Source organism: Leuresthes tenuis, unplaced genomic scaffold, assembly GCF_036924035.1.
Source record: "Leuresthes tenuis unplaced genomic scaffold, fLeuTen1.0.hap1 SCAF_3, whole genome shotgun sequence".
In the NCBI taxonomy this organism is placed as follows: Eukaryota; Metazoa; Chordata; class Actinopteri; order Atheriniformes; family Atherinopsidae; genus Leuresthes; species Leuresthes tenuis.
The window spans coordinates 10,016,437-10,032,690 of NW_027325357.1; the positions used below are offsets into that span (position 1 = coordinate 10,016,437).

Sequence of the window (16,254 nt, forward strand, 5' to 3'; positions counted from 1 at the left end):
CACACACAATATGGTGTGCATTGCGTGTTTGTGTGTGCGAGTAATGAGGTGCTAAGAGGCTGAACACTTCCTCAAAGGTTCACATGATTGTGTGCAGCATTTTCAGGCTCACATTTAAACGCACGTACTTCAACACCACCATTAATCTTTAGAACATCTGCCTGTAAGAACACATCATGGATGTAGGTGAACTAATTTACACGGTGGTGGAACTGCTCATTGCAGCTAGCTGCTGTCTGGGTAACATGTTGGTTATTTTTGCACTGTGGACTAGTAAGTGCATCCATCAGCCCACCTACTGCCTCATAGTCTCCCTGTCTGTGGCTGACTTCATGGTTGGATGTGTGGCCATACCGTTGGCTGTGGTGGTGGACGGGCGAGTGAACACTTCATTCCACACTTGTCTCTTCATCAGCTGTGTGGTCATCCTGTTGACGCTTGTTTCAGTCTTGTGTTTGCTGGCTATTGCTGTGGACCGTTACCTTCGGGTGTATATCCCTATCAGGTGAGACTACTCCTGACTTTTAACTGTGCTCATGTCACTGTAAGATGTAGGTTTACAGCTTTAATAGTTTTTCATTTTTAATTGTGTTACCTGAACAAAAAAAAATATTCTGATTTACTATTCAACATTGTAATATGAAGTGTTTTAAAATATAAACTTTGCTTTGTAATTTTAGTATCGATCAGAATACACACTTTGTGTTACAAATGTATATGTCATTTGTCATAGGTACAAAAGGACTGTAACACAGAGACACTCTTGTCTGGCAGTAGCTGCATGTTGGCTTGTTACAATACCACTGAGTTTTGCGCCCATGCTTGGATGGTACAAACACGAAAACCTGCCTCAGTCTAACAACACTACAATTCTCTGCCAGTTTGTGGATGTGATCCCCATGTCCTATCTGGTTTACTTCAATTTTTTCCTGTGTATCTTGACACCTCTGTTGGTGATGACAGTTCTGTATGGCTGTGTCTTCAGTAACATTCAAAGAAGCCTTCGGCAAAAACCAGGCAACGGTGCCCAAAAACCGTCACTAAACTACCTGAGGAAAGAGAAACAGCTGGCAGCATCTCTGTTTCTGATCTTGGCCCTGTTTGCTCTGTCATGGCTCCCTCTTCACATAATGAACTGTATTGTTTTCTTTAATGGGCCGGGGGCTGTACCAGTGATAGCTTTCTACATTGGCATCGTGCTTTCTCATGCCAACTCTGCAGTAAACCCTGTTGTGTATGCATTCAAAATGAAAAGAATCAAGACTGCATATCTGAAGATCTGGAAACAGTATATTTCATGTTCAGCAGAAAATCAGGGATCTCAGACAAGCCAGACGATGGACAACAATCCCAGCAGTAACATTATGAACAACCAGTGAAAACTGAGTGTGAATTTAAATGTTTAAGTGTCTATGAACGAATCTTTACAAACCGTAAGTTTCATGTCTTTTTCAATTGCTCTACAATACATCGGTGTTTTTTATAAGTTCACTGCATGATGCCAGAGCCCTGGCTGTTTCACCTCAAAAGTGTCTACACTTACTTTTTTTTTGTATGTGGTTGTTAAGCGCATTTCCTTTTTATCAGTCTAGATTGATAGGCCTGCTTCTGTAAGATGTTCTATCTCTGTACAGGAAACCAAAGAATACCAATACTGTTATGGGACTGAGTCAAATGTGGGGAAAATGTCAAAATGTGCTTTCTCAATAAAGGTATAATCATAAGCGAACTACAACATGTCAGTTTCTGTAACATTCATCTAACAATTGCAAATGATCGCCATCCTCTGACCTCTCAGCTTTTTAAAATACTTAATAACAGCAATATATAGATAGTACAGACATATTATGACTAATTTTTTATTTAACTAAATCATTCTAAGTAATGCAACTGCACTCATTTCATTGGTCACACTCATTAAAACACTCTTACACCTAATTGTCTAAATATGTCATCATTTGAGTGAATCCAAAAGCTTTGAATTACTTAGTGTGATCTGTGGAATTAAGAGTTTTCACCCATCCTCGTGTGATCCTCATTTATTTCTTTTTGTGAGTTCAAAGTCACTCTTCTCATCAAGACCTCACATAGCAAGACTTGTTTATCAAAAGATGCTCTCAGTGCTAATAACTAATATCCATCCTTGTCTTGAGAAGACAGCAGAAATACTATAGATGCCATATTGTTTAGGAAGGACTCTTTGTCTTCATGTTGTGTTCTGCTTTGCTGCAACAAAATCTGTTTTAAAAATGAGAACAGTGTGAATGTACATTCAAATTCTTGCACTCTTAAAGTAGACTGTCAAGATTATTTTTGAAATAAGGATGTGAGAGCTTTGTGAACATTTATATTTATGTAAATTAACTCTACATCACCAATGATACACAATAACACCCTTCCATACAATAAAATCTTTCATTTAGGTACTTAATTTACTAATGCTGTATCCAAACTGACATCTGAGGACATGATTAACCATCTGGGGGCATAAGTGAAATAGTAAAGGGACACTTTTAGCAAAACCTCACACGGCATTACAGGAAAAAGGCATAGGGCAGACTAAAACTTTGGGCCATTTTGGCTTAAAAAGCAGTCGTCGAAAAAAAAAAGTGCATATAACTCACCATACATAAACACAGTTTAAGATCCATATCGCTGATAAAATCAATTGTGTGGTTTCATTTGTGCCTGAATTTAGTTCATATCTGTGCGTCCACTGTGCTTTCTCACTTAGCATTTAGTACAGGCAAGAGCTGAAAAAACATACGCAAATGTTTAGTCATATGCTCAGAGGACATAAACAGAGTATGTCGATGACTATAACTTTTAATTTTGACACAAACATAACTTAATCATACTTGGGAATTTAGAAAAAGTACAAACTTTTTTTCCCCATCGTGCAGATTGTGAGCTACATGTACCTTCCCTCTGACATAGATGAAGTTCTGTTCCTTTTTAAGCATCTTGTAACACATCTGTTTATGTTATCAGAAGGCGATGACCAGTCCTCTTTACCATGTCATCTTATCTTGGTGTTTGCTGACTTCGTCTGCGTCTAGTTGTGTGTGACAGGCATAAGCCTGTACAGGACACATCTACTGCTGTGTCTCAAACTTCATGCTATCTCACAAAGAGACTTTGGACCAAAATCACTGGAAAGTACCTGAGCAGGTTGGTTTACTGCTTAATGACAAAGGACAAAACGTCCACAGAGCAACAACTACATTGTGCATATAGGAGATAAAAATCTTTACTATTATGACAATTTGTTTTTCAAAATTACTGAAGGTTACCCAAAACTGAGAGACATAGAAGATGATAAAGATTAAACTCATTTTAGAATCCACATGTTAACATGTTCATCATGAAACTTTTCAGTGGATGAAGCCTTTTTCACACCTATTTTCACACCTATTGTTTTGAACCTTTGCAATTTTCCATCTGCATTACACAAAATCAGGTGCACAGTAGCCTTTGGTCAAATGTTTGGGGCAAGAGTCAGATATGGTTTGATCAAGGATGTGGTTTTGTGGCTTGTTTTACTTTAAGCCAGATCACTCAAAATTATTTTCTTTTTTTTCCCTGTTAAGCACACAGGATATGGTGTACAGTGCATGTTTGTGCGTGCGAGTAATAAGACGTGCTAAGAGGCGGAACACTTCTTCAAAGGTTCACACGATTGTGTGCAGCATTTTCAGGCTCACATTTAAACGCACGTACTTCAACACCAGCCCTCTTTACCTTGTCATCATTCTGTCTTGGTGTTTGTTGACTTCGTCTGCGTCTAGTTGTGTGTGACAGCCATAAGCCTGTACAGGACACATCTACTGCTGTGTTTCAAACCTCATGCTATCTCACAAAGAGACTTTGGACCAAAATCACTGGAAAGTACCTGAGCAGGTTGGTTTACTGCTTAATGACAAAGGACAAAACGTCCACAGAGCAACAACTACATTGTGCATATAGGAGATAAAAATCTTTACTATTATGACAATTTGTTTTTCACACATGGTACTATAGAAAGTTACTGAAAGTTACCCAAAACTGAGAGAACTATAAGATGGTAAAGATTAAACAAATTTTAGAATCCACTTGTTAACATGTTCATCGAGAGACTTTTCAGTGGGTGAAGATGTCAGCATCCCAGTGGGTGAAATCCTGGTGCTCTAGATGAAGGTGAGCACGTGTTCAGCTGTGTCTGACTTTAAAAACTTCAGACCACTGTCACAATATCCCAAACTAAAGAGGGCAGACCTGTCCTGTCACAGAGGGAAAAGGAAATCGTGAATTTTCGATCCCAGATACAGCTAATAACGCACCTGGCTTCATCAAGAGCACAATTCATCTCTGTACAGGGATTTCACCCACTTGAATACTGACCCACATAGTGATTGTAACTGAATAGCTTGAAGCTAACTACTGTAAAACACCAAAGAACCATAGCAGGATTTCTTTAGCGATGCATCTGTTTGTTTTCATGATTTACAGGAGAGAAAAGCAAAGACAGTCTTAATTCACAAAAAAATCAGTGGTAGGAATTCACATTCACAACAAAGTTTTATCCTGTTGCCACATTTCAAAATGTGGTAATTTAGTTAAAGGGGAGAGTAATAGGGAAATAGTATAGAAGACTATCTTTTATACATTTGAGTATATTCTGATACTTGCTTGTCAGCCTTTCATATATTTTGAATATGAAAGTGTCTGCTGCAACTGTAGCTTCATCCTCAGTGGCATCTTCATCAATGAACAAGCAGCTTTCAAAGTCTGTATTGAGATATAATAAGTTGATATTTAAAATATATATATATATATATATATATATATATATACCACAACATATATATCAACAGATATCAACATTTTACCATGATCTGAGTTAAACATCTGTGGTTTGGACCAGCCGAAACACTCTGTCTGAGTCTCAAACTCCTTCAGCTCAGCTTCAGTGACAACCTTTCTTCTACCTGGAGAAGAAGTATCATTAGAAAGAAAAGCCTTGTGGTGATTTTGTGTCCAAAACACCTTTATCTAAATCAATCGATCCATTTAAGACACAAATCATTCCTTCTTACTGAGGAGCACAAGAACGTCACTGTCATCGTTCGCCTTTACAACGATGCAGTCCGGGCAGCTGGTCTGCAGCAGCACATGTGGATCACCAGTTGGGACATCTGTTGGAAATAACGTGGAAAGTTATAATACACAAACATTTGAGTGGATCACATTCAAACTATATTATAGTAACCCCAAGCTGGCCTTTCGTTGCATGATTTTTCAAGTGATCTCAAAGCTGTAAAAAGTTTTTCATGGTCAGAATGAAATCGGGAAGAATCCCACGAGAGTTGTGGTCCGCTCTCGGGCTCTATCGTTTGGTGTAAGGTGGTCATAAAAGTTCAACCCAGGCTGTTTTAAGGTAGCTTTTTTTTTCTCACATCTTGGGGTTAGGACAAACTCAAACACGTTCCACGTTAAACCTTCTTGTTTTATGCACAAGGCCGTAACTACCATTGAGGACACCGAGGTCGCGTCCTCGGTATTTATATTATTATTTTCTTTTGCTTAAATTACTTAAATTGTGGTGATTTTATATTTTATATCAATATATTTATATGTTTCATAAAACAGTGGCTCAGTTTGGACATGCGTGTTCAAAGTTTAATTTTGGTTAACTCAGTCAGTACCAGTCGTCAATCAATTTCCACCGGTTGAGTCAACATTCATTTTGCGATTGAAGTGTCAGCGACGTCTTCGATTGAAAATGAAACGTTTATTCAGTGTTGATTTCTCAATGTTGGATGCTGAATCTGTTATATATTTCCGCCGGAGCACAACGCAGCAACACGACACAGAGCAGAAAACAGGATAGGAAGGAAAAGGCGGAGCCAAACCAAGCTCATCATTGGGCCAAACAGCAAGAAGAGGAGCAGTGATAGAGGGAGAACAGGTACTATAAAAGGAAGAGACTATGCCAGAACTGTATACGTTTTAAAAGTCAGATGTATAATGCATGATAATTGAAGTATTGTGTAAGATTATAATAGAAATGTGTTCAAAAGCTGGCTTTCCTTAACAAGAGTGAACAGATTAGGCACTATCATCAACATGATAGTGTAATAGGGCTTGGGTATCTATTTTAAATACTGAAGGAAATACGAAGCATTTTTCCCTCTGTCCCAGGACAGTTTCCTAATTCCTAATACCTAATCCATGACTTGATGAAATTCATTCTCCAGTTTTACAATGTAACTCATTTTCAAATCATTTAGGATGAGGGTGTTGTTTTTGCTCCTTAAGACTCTGAAAATGGCCAGATTTAAATAACGGAATTAAAAAAATGTCCAGGGGAGCATGCTCCCAAACCCGCCTAGAAGTTCTGACTCATGACCTCAGTATTTTTTGGGCCCTGCGTACAGCCCTGTTTATGCATAATTGTGTCGTTCAGTGGCGCATTTGACGATTTCAGCCAATGCATGCGCATACTGTCACTTACAAACAGGAAGCAGGAGAATCTGCGTTTTCAAGGGTCAGCGCGGCGATGAGACAAAAAACAAACAAACACATGGTTCAATTGGACCATACAAAAGATTAAACTACCAACTGCATCGTGGAAGCAGCGCGAATCTGTCTACATCGTATCATCTGCTTGTACCACTACAGAATGAATAAGTGGAAAGGAAATGCGGTGACACAATATGGAACTAAACTAGAATAGAAAAAAATAGAAAAATCTATTTGTGGTCTTGCCAATAAGGACCTTGAAAGATCTGAAGACTTTAGTCTGTGACTTCAAACTTGAGAGAGTGTTAGAAATTTGTCTTTTAAAAGTTGTTTTTAATTTTTTTTCAAAGTTGTCTAGTGTATTGAGGCATTTTTTTTATTAAGAAAAAAAAATCTATTACATTATAACAGCGTTATTATGACCAGCAATGCAATTATAAAACTATTTGATACAATAGCTCTGGTCACTACAAGTTCAAATCTAACTCAGGAATATAGTCATTTCTGTTTTTTATTGTTATTGATAACACAGCATGAGAGGAGGCAGGTTTGTGAATGAGCAGAAAATTACGAGTTAAAATGTCAGCAGTAGTTAGAAGAAGCAAAGAGAAACGGTCATGTTAACAAGTTTGATATCCTAAACAAAAGTCTTACCGTTACTGTCGATGTCATTGATATACGAGTTGTTATAGAAAAAAGGTTTCGATTCGTTGAAACAGTAGCCATACCTGTAGAGGATTTATTAAAGAGTCAACATCTGAAAGAACAACTATTTCAAGGCATGGAGATGCATGATGCATAAATTCTTTGACTGTGTGAAGCATCTTAAATTCAACCAAAAATGTCTTACATTTTCATTTTTAAGTTGCCATCATAGACATTTGGTGTATCTTTGGAACTAATATCTACTGCAAGACTTGCCCAAAATATAATATCAAATAATGTTGAAGACAAACAGGACATTCTGGAAAAAGCTTGTTTGTACCATCTCCCAGACAGCTGAAATAAATGGAGACAATATTAATACAATATAAATGTGTCTGAGAAAGGAGTTTGTAGTTATAAATGTTAACATTAGAGACTTACATCTGGACCTTTTTCTACTGGCTTCACCAGCTTGTTACAGGTCAGAGAGGCAGGCTGGCACACTGAGATGAGACTCAGCACGATAACAGCAACACACAACGTCCTCATCATGGCTCAGTACGGGCTCCTTTCTGATGTTTCTCTCTCTCTGAGGTCTGTCTTTAAATGCTATCACTAACCAATTGTTTTCCTGCTACTTCTAACCACCCCTTTCTCATATCTGCAGTAACTGTAACAGTAAACCACATGTTCATCCTGATGTTTGCTTAACAATCTCTGCTTTGCAAATAAAGACGGTGTTGGTCTAATCATTGATGCTGTTGCTATTGGTATCCCTTGACTCTCTTAGATCTGACTTGTATCTGGTTTTATTACATTGTTTAACATAATTAACAATGTTTTAATTCATAATAACAGATCTATACATAAGACTGACGTCATATCACCCAGGAACAAAACTCTGTCAGACATCATAGTGCTATCAAACTGATTAAATCACAGCTGCAATTTCAAATTCCAACCCTAGACTTCAACAGTCTTAATGGGACGGGCTTGGCAAGTACCAGCATAATTCAATTAAGCATATGTGTATTTTGGGTGGAATTTAAAGTCAAGCTTAAGTAAAAATACATCTATGTTCTGAGCACTGGACACTGCACCCAGAAGTGGGGACTTTAAAAACTGTTTTTACTAAATTACATCAAAGGAGACTTGTGTAGATGACGTCCAACTGAAATCTGGTAAAAACATTTCTAAATTAAATTTAAAGTCACTGACATCTATGGCTACATCCTTGTGTAATTTCCAAAAACACATAGAAATGGTTATGGCTTTTTTTTTCCACTCTGCGTGACCTGATGTGCACAGTAAGTATCCTTACCTCTATGAGACCACTACAAATATTTGTTTTTCATCCCCAGTTGTCTTTGACGTGTGTTGGGAGGTATTACTTGGTCAAAAAAACAGTTTAGAAAAAAAAAGTTTAATTTTCTTTAATTTTCTTTTGCAAAATTTTCACAATTTCTTGATCATACTAAGGTTTCAGCCCTGCAGCACTCTCATGAAAGCGTGCAGTCAAAGATTTATCTTGATCTTAAGAAGATAATGCTTCAATCAGTTTTGTTTGCAAGTATTAAATAATTATTCTCCTGGGAATGTCTTTCATTAGTTAGCAGAGACACCATATCATGTGTACAATCACCACAGACTCACACCCACACGAATCTTTAAACACTCTACAATTTAGGATCTGGCTTATTTACATATTTTAAAATAATGAAAACATTCATCCAATTAGTAAATCGGATAAATAATTTGAAATGGTCCAATGGTAATTTTTCGGAAAAGACAGTTGCCTTCAATTGTAAAAAATGAAACAGAAACTTATACAGAAATGTAAAAAGAAAAACTAAAATAACTGCATGTGGGAATTTTTAGGGAAAGAAAACAAAAACAGCAATTAATATATCTTTAAATGAAAGAAAATATAAGGATTTATTTGAAAATCCAGAGTTAAATGCAAATAATGAACTGAAACGGGTTTGGTTTCACATCCAGCTCCGCAGGTTAAATTGTTTTTGTCTTGATTGGTGTTTCTCAGTTTTGTCCATGTGTTTCCTGTTTTATTTGGTGCACTAATTTCCTTTCTTGTTTCAGGTATCTTGACTTCCTGTGCTTCCTGCCTGTAATCAGCATTTGCTCCACCCTAATATGTTTCACCTGTATCTCACTGTCTTCTCCCCTTCTGTGCGTATACAACCCTTTCCTTACACTCCTTCCCTCCCAGTTTGTCCAGCGTTCCAGCCTCATTTTCATGAGTTTTCCTCTTCTAATGACCCTGGTTGCCTCGTCTATTTTGCCTGCTGCTTTACCCCTTTTGGATACCTCTGCCTGCCCGTTTATTGACCTTCTTACTTTGACCTTGGACTGTATCAAAAAACATCCATTTTACGTCTCTTGTGTGGAGTGTTGCAATTGAATCGTTCTTCTTTGACCCAGTTTTGTGACATTTAAGGAAAAATGGAAAAAAAAAAACTTCCATCCATTTTCCATACCCACTCTGTCCAGTTCAGGCATCCCAGCTGCCATCAGAGAGGCAGGGTTCATACTCAAAGGGCCAGCACAATGACAGCCAAACATGCTCACACTTACTCCCACGGTCAATTTAAATAAGCTAATGTGCATGTTTCTGGACTGTGGGAGGCAGCCAGAGCACCTAAAGGAAACCCACACATTCATAGTGCAAACTACTACACCACTGTGCAGCCAGAATTAGGAGATAATGCGAAAACAAATTAATGTAGAAGAAATTAATTATAAGGATATGAATGAATGATTAAAAAATAAACAAAGTTTGTAATAAGCAATCAAAGGGATATTCATATATTTATTGAGCCAGTACCTCAGTAGTTTCAGTTATGCATTGTATTAAAATTACTGACCAGTTATTTTTCTCCATCTACCCACCTGTCTCTGTGGAAATCAACCTCATGTTAACCCCGGTGTTCTTTCCTTCACTAAATCTTTGTGTTTTCCTATCAAACACTGCCTATGTCAGTCTACTCATTAACAGAGCACTAACATAGCACATTAACATACACTACACCTAGCTGCATCTAAAACAAAACAGTTAAAAAAAGGAGATGGTCGCAGATGGAAGGCTGTGTTCAGTTTGTAGTGGAGGTTGTGCACTAACCGCTGGGTTGGCTGTCTCATTCCCGGACTCTCCCGTTCATAAGCCAGAGTGTCCCTGTTTCATTGACAGGACACAAAGTCCAAGGTGTGGACTGTGACTGTGACAGTGACAAATATTAGCATATTTGTGTGTGAAGGCCTTCCATAGCCTTATCCAATAATGGGTGGGCTTTCGTCACTGCCCTCCAAACCTCTGAAGCAGTCTATAGATGTACACAGGCTTACGTTGTTGTCAGTCCTTGTCTTGTGTAATGGGCTTAGTTTTCTATCTATATGAAAAATGGAATATGGATGTGAATATATACAGAATATATGACATATTAGTAATATAAAAGAACTTGTGATTTGAAATACAAAACCGGATTGTGCTAATATTTTATAAAAGATTCCCAGAGACTGTATACTCTGGTATACTCTCTGGTAGCAGAGCCTATACATGGTATTTCAATTGCGTTTAATTTTTAATATATCACCAGATTGAAACGATATTGTTTGATTAACTCTGAGGATGTGTAACCTGAAGTGAAAACATTCACTTCATCGTTAATGTCATCGGGAATTTTAACTCATGTATGAAATCTAACTTTGAAAATTATAACCATAATTCCCGAGTACTGTGGGAATGACACAATGTATTGTTTTATTTATTATAATCATCGATATCTATATCTAATTTCTGGCCAAATTCGTGTTTGTCATCTTAAAAGCGGCCCTCAAACGTAAATACCGTAATCCCCCATGTATGTGCGCACAGCCAAATAAAGCGAGGGCTGGTCTGACCGCAGCTATCTGTGGCTCAGTTTCTCCCTCTGCTGAACTTTGGCCCGACAAAATTATGAAATGTGCCTTATGGGGCATGTCTTTGTTAACGTCGTGGCTGTGTGTTTTGTTTTAGCTTGTTTAAACGTTAACTCTAACACCGGTTCACGGGGTTTGCTACATAGGTTCGTAGTTCCTTCGAGCCGCTCAGGCTATTCGGGGAGACTGCACCGCTAACAACGTGGGACCAACTTGCACAACTTACTCGCATCTCTGTAACGTAAAGGTCTGTCTTTAGTAAAGTGTGGCATTGGATTGTAGAAGTAATGTGTCTTTGTAGTGTTTTGGACGAGGTATTGTTGTTTTGGGGGCAATTTGTTGCTCACACACAGGTTCGCGTTGAAGTTAGCTAACACTGGGTTTAACGTAAAGTTAACGTAAAGCTCAAAGTTATTCGACTTTGTTTTAGTTTTGGAGCTGACAGCGCTGCTGTATGTTTGATAAAACCATGCAATGTTCCTGCACTTGTGTTTAGTTTATAACACGGTAACTGATCGTACATCGATCAGGTTAACTTATGCAAGAAAGTTAAAAAAAAATAGAATAAAATAAAGACACCACGATGTGAAGTTACATTTGAGTTCATCATTGAAATCAAGCCATTATTAAGGCAAATGTGCTTTGAATATTAAAGGGGACATATGTGCTTTTAGTTAAGACACTGAAAAAAGATTTAGATACTGTTATAGATTGGTGTTATTGCTGTATCAGTCCTGTCTGGGTCCAGCTTTTTTGATAGCGTTACTTTTCTAACAAGAAAGTAAATAAGAGAAAACGGTGAAAAATGCCATGAAAGTTAAACAATGTCCGAGTTAACACCAAGAATGTAAAACCGTGATCAACCAGTGAAAGGTATTAAAAAGTATGGTGATTAAATCGTTACATCTGAGAATGAATGAGGCTTATTTGATGTTAAAGCCCTGTGATGTCTTACTATAGAATTGAAGTGCAAGTTTAAGTGAGCAGGAATGTTGTAGAGTTGATAAGAGAGGGTTGTGGGAACAATAAGTCACTCATCATATTAGAAAATAATGTCTCACAAGGTAAAAAGGTGCGGTGAATAATTCACTTGTTCATCTGGTGGTCATTTTCTTTATTAACTTTCTCGTAGAAACGTGTGAGCAAAGAAGTAAAATTCTTTCGTAACATTTGCTTACTCTGTCTCAGTAGCAAATAATTGTTGTCTTTGCTTAACAATCGACTTCGATCATTTTAATTGATTAGGCTCTTTGTTAAGATGGCTGACAAAAACATTTATTTCTGCAGCTATAAGCGTATTGAGCAATATCAGTGACCGAACAGCTGTCCTGACACCATGCCATGAACATTTACTGGGTTAATGTTGTCATCTCTGGCTGTTCTCCTGATCCACATCTCACTCACTAAATGTTACTGTGCCCACAGTGATATTAGCCCGATATGAATATATGTTGGGGGTTTTTTTACCTTAAAAATGCCTTGTTTTACAGTTTTTAGTGCAAGAGACATAACATTTTATGCACGTTCACAAAAAACTTGCAGTAAAGTAAAATTCACTGAGGGAAGCACTCATTTCCTCTGATAGAAATGAATAGCAAACCAGGTTCAGCTGATGCTTGAGTGAGAAGCTCAAGGAAGAACGTTGAAGAAAGTTATTCATATCTTGGGCAAGATGATGAACTGAGAGAATAATCATCTGATAAATCAGGTGATGAGAAGCATGTACTTAGTGTTTAAGCAAAGTAAAATGTTTTCCTTGTTCTTCTCTGTAGCTCCTCCGATCATGCAGCTGGCGATCCGCCGGTACCGTCCTTCAGACAAGGACGCAGTGCTGAGCCTGTTCAGCATCGGCATCCGGGAGCACATCGGTCCTTGCTTTCAGAACGCCATGACCAGCCCTCTGTACCTCGCCATCACGCTGTCTCTGTTTGTCGTCGGCTACCTCATCAGCTCTGTGTTTGCGGCTGTGCTGTTACCAGCAGCCTGGATGGGCCTCGTCTACTACTGCTGTCACGAGCTATATACCGGCTACGTGAGGGAGAGATTGCAGACAGACATGCAGGACATCGTTGGGAACTACCTGAGCAAACCTGGCGACTGTTTCTGGGTGGCTGAGGCTGAAGTGGATGGGAGGACGCAGATTTTCGGTATAGTGGCTGTAAATTCCAAACAGAGTGGGAAAGAAAAACATGGGGAGATGTTCAGGATGATCGTCTCACAGCAGTGCAGACGGATGGGCTTGGGCTACAAGATGACTCAGACAGTGATTGACTTCTGTAAGGAACGAGGCTTCTCTAAGGTGGTGTTGGAGACGAGCTCCACCCAGATGGCTGCAGTGGCCCTGTACTACAAACTGGGCTTCAGTCTCGCCCTCTTACACAAAGAAACACATGCTCCCTTTTGGCTCGTTTTGCTGTCCAGAGTCACAATTTTAAGAATGGAAAAACACTTGTAAATCTTAGAGATCAGCTTCTTTAGTGTTTGCTCACTTGGCTGAAACCATTACAGTGCACTCCATAATGAAACACGACGTTTTTACATACGAGCCGAGCAAAAACAAGTTTCAGGGAGAGCAGAGGCGAAGAGTTGGGTTAGTGAGAGTTAGAAACACAAAACTTTATCTTGTATAGTTTAGATTTTAAATTACATTTCCAGTCCATGCATCTACCTCCAGCTTTTGCTGGCATTTCTATCCTTTTTTTTTTTTTTAACAATGAGTCGGATGTATGTATTTGTCATAATTACGGCATGGAAGTTATGAATTATAAGAGTTAAGCATAAGAGAGTTGTGCTATATGTAACGTAACAAGACAGTAAAGGACAGAACCCACTGGTGTCGAATCAGACACTCCTATTATTTTCTTTTCTAACCGCAGCTGGCCGTGGGACAGCACTTGATGACGCCCTATAACTTCTATATCTGCTCCATGCAGGTACATCCTGGTCCTGTCGCACAGCAGCAGCACTGTCACTTATCAAGCATGTTTGTAAAATGGCTAAAGAGACATTTATTACTGAGGCTGAGAAACAACTGGAGCTTTCATTAAATCCTGTCAGAAAAACTGCTCTTTATGTAAACCACCGAGTGTACGTCCTGCATATCCACATAGGAGTTGAATCGTGTGTGTTTGTGTGGCTGAAAACCTTTTTATGATAAACATTTGGATGAAAAATGCAAGCAATCTTTGCTAACGTTAAGGAAATGATGTGCTATATATCTTAAATCTCCCTAAATGATACAACTATGCCACCTGCTGATGTAAACTGGTAGGCTAGGTGCGTTGTCTCTTCAGTAGGGAGGTATAAAAAGTATTCTAACTTTAACCTAACTATTTTTAGGAAGATTATTATTTATATACGTTATTCACAATTTATGTCATGGCTTTTTTTGTCATGTCGAAACATTATTTAACCACTTAGGAAGTCTTAGAAATCCTTAAATTGAACTTTTGAACATGTGCAGCTTTATTTGAGGCTGAGGAGTTTCCAACAACATGAACGTGACCATTAGGCCACAGAAAGTAAAGCAGCTACTCTGAGTTTGATTTATGTACATTAGTTGTATTATTTGATTACATTTTGAGTACAAAATATCAAAATCATGCTCACTGTGAAAAAATAAACAAATTTTTAAAAAAAATGTCTTTGTCGCCCATATTTCAGCATATCGTCGGATTATTTTGCAGGCCGACGTCATGGTTACTGCTTTGACTCCGTGATGATACCTCACTGAAACCATACAGATCTCCTAGTATACATGACTGTGGGTAACTGTAATGATTTATTAGTATGGATCATTTCTCTCTGTTTTATCCGTTATAGGGCGTCATCAAGTGCTGTCCCACGGCCAGCTGCGGTTAGAAAAGAAAATAATAGGAGTGTCTGTTTGGACACCAGTGTGTTCTGTCCTTTTACTGTCTTGTTACGTTACATATAGCACAACTCTCTTATGCTTAACTCTTATAATGTTCATAACTTCCCTAATCCTTATTAAAGATATGTCATTTTATTACAGTTCCACTACAACTGAAGCAGAAGAGTCCTCTGTCGACCCATTTTATATCATCATGATGGGGTGTTTTATAACCTGCTGTGTTTCAGTTAATTTCATTTGTTTTTTTTAACAAGCTTGTCAGTTTTGCACCAAGCAGGGTTCATACTATTAAAGTATTGTTTGTTCGTTCGAACAGCAGAGGGCGCTGCTTATCTAAGTGACTGTTTCTGACGCAAGTTAGTTGGTTTGTATTCTCGGTATTTACAGGACATGATTTTAGATCATTGAGAATAACAGTTTCCCAGCAACAGAAGAGTAAAGTCATCTACTTTAGTGTTTTAAAGATCTTTTATTTGCTATTTCCTTTGGATATATTTTCCATAGACAGCAGGTCTTATAATATATGACACTGATTCCTTGACAGACGAGGTACTAAACCACGCTGCAAGAGAAGCAGATCAGTTTTATCAGTGCTGATGGAGAACATGTCAGGGCAAAGGTGAGCTTGTATGTCAGTCACACAACTCTCAGAAACATGCAGAGGCGGCATTCCCACACAAGCTGACATCATTCAATTCCTTTCCTGCATTTAGTTTTACTATCGGGATTTAAATCTTATTGGAATATGTTAAAAACAAACAGTAAATGCTCTACATTGCTCAAAATTAGGAGCGGATTTACCCATGTTTGGTTAAGGTATTGGGCCAGTTTCATTCTCCGAGGACAAAAAGGTACAACGTGTTAAACCTTATAAGAATTACAGTTCTTTGGTTAAATTTGATGGAGACACTTGGCATGTTTACACTTGACCTTTCTTAGAAATGTGAGGAACATTTAAAAGACATAGATGTAAAGTTTTTGTTGTTTCTTTTAATGCAGCTTAGACATCTCCGTGTTATCTCATGGAATGAAAAGCAACTGGTCACTTTCTCCTCAGAGATTAGATCATATTACTCAACACTGATTGAGAACTACACAACTCCAGTGTAAGGCACACTGTCTCTTGGTTTTGAATGTTAGCATTTTTCCAGTGGAATACGTGCAGCTCTTATCAATGAATACATTACAAGATGGGTTTACAACATAACAATATGCTCCTGGAAGTGTGCACTGGTTTAAGTTTATAGTCTTGAAAAACAGTTCCACATAAAACAACATATCTAGATTTCTCAAAAATCAGA

At 38.1% G+C, this 16,254-nt stretch overlaps 3 protein-coding genes across 3 annotated transcripts; 2 read left to right on the forward strand and 1 right to left on the reverse strand.

The window, feature by feature from the left end:
- Positions 1-113: 113 nt before the first annotated feature.
- LOC140303112 (adenosine receptor A1-like) lies at positions 114-1,593 on the forward strand. Its single transcript, XM_072381738.1, has 2 exons — positions 114-505; positions 734-1,593. The coding sequence occupies exons 1-2, from the start codon at positions 177-179 to the stop codon at positions 1,377-1,379; spliced, it is 975 nt and encodes a 324-aa protein (XP_072237839.1). The 5' UTR covers positions 114-176; the 3' UTR covers positions 1,380-1,593.
- Positions 1,594-3,878: 2,285 nt separating this feature from the next.
- On the reverse strand, positions 3,879-7,818 carry LOC140303111 (uncharacterized). Its single transcript, XM_072381737.1, has 6 exons — positions 7,588-7,818; positions 7,352-7,500; positions 7,156-7,229; positions 5,076-5,174; positions 4,869-4,967; positions 3,879-4,767 (listed from the first exon to the last, which is right to left on the reverse strand). The coding sequence occupies exons 1-6, from the start codon at positions 7,696-7,698 to the stop codon at positions 4,592-4,594; spliced, it is 708 nt and encodes a 235-aa protein (XP_072237838.1). The 5' UTR covers positions 7,699-7,818; the 3' UTR covers positions 3,879-4,591.
- A 3,222-nt stretch (positions 7,819-11,040) lies between these two features.
- Positions 11,041-15,244, forward strand: nat8l2 (N-acetyltransferase 8-like 2). Its single transcript, XM_072381730.1, has 2 exons — positions 11,041-11,326; positions 12,852-15,244. Exon 2 carries the CDS (start codon positions 12,863-12,865, stop codon positions 13,532-13,534), a length of 672 nt encoding a protein of 223 aa, XP_072237831.1. The 5' UTR covers positions 11,041-11,326; positions 12,852-12,862; the 3' UTR covers positions 13,535-15,244.
- The last annotated feature ends 1,010 nt before the right edge of the window (positions 15,245-16,254 follow it).

What these genes read in the sequence shown, in the direction of transcription:
- LOC140303112 (XM_072381738.1), top strand. Translation starts at nt 177, where the DNA reads ATGGATGTAGGTGAACTAATTTACACGGTGGTGGAACTGCTCATTGCA. An exon ending in CGGGTGTATATCCCTATCAG is followed by an intron (nt 506 to 733) that starts GTGAGACTACTC and finishes CATTTGTCATAG; the next exon opens with GTACAAAAGGACTGTAACAC.
- LOC140303111 (XM_072381737.1), bottom strand. Translation starts at nt 7,698, where the DNA reads ATGATGAGGACGTTGTGTGTTGCTGTTATCGTGCTGAGTCTCATCTCA. An exon ending in CAGTAGAAAAAGGTCCAGAT is followed by an intron (nt 7,501 to 7,587) that starts GTAAGTCTCTAA and finishes CATTTATTTCAG; the next exon opens with CTGTCTGGGAGATGGTACAA. An exon ending in GATGTTTAACTCAGATCATG is followed by an intron (nt 4,768 to 4,868) that starts GTAAAATGTTGA and finishes ATCTCAATACAG; the next exon opens with ACTTTGAAAGCTGCTTGTTC.
- nat8l2 (XM_072381730.1), top strand. Translation starts at nt 12,863, where the DNA reads ATGCAGCTGGCGATCCGCCGGTACCGTCCTTCAGACAAGGACGCAGTG.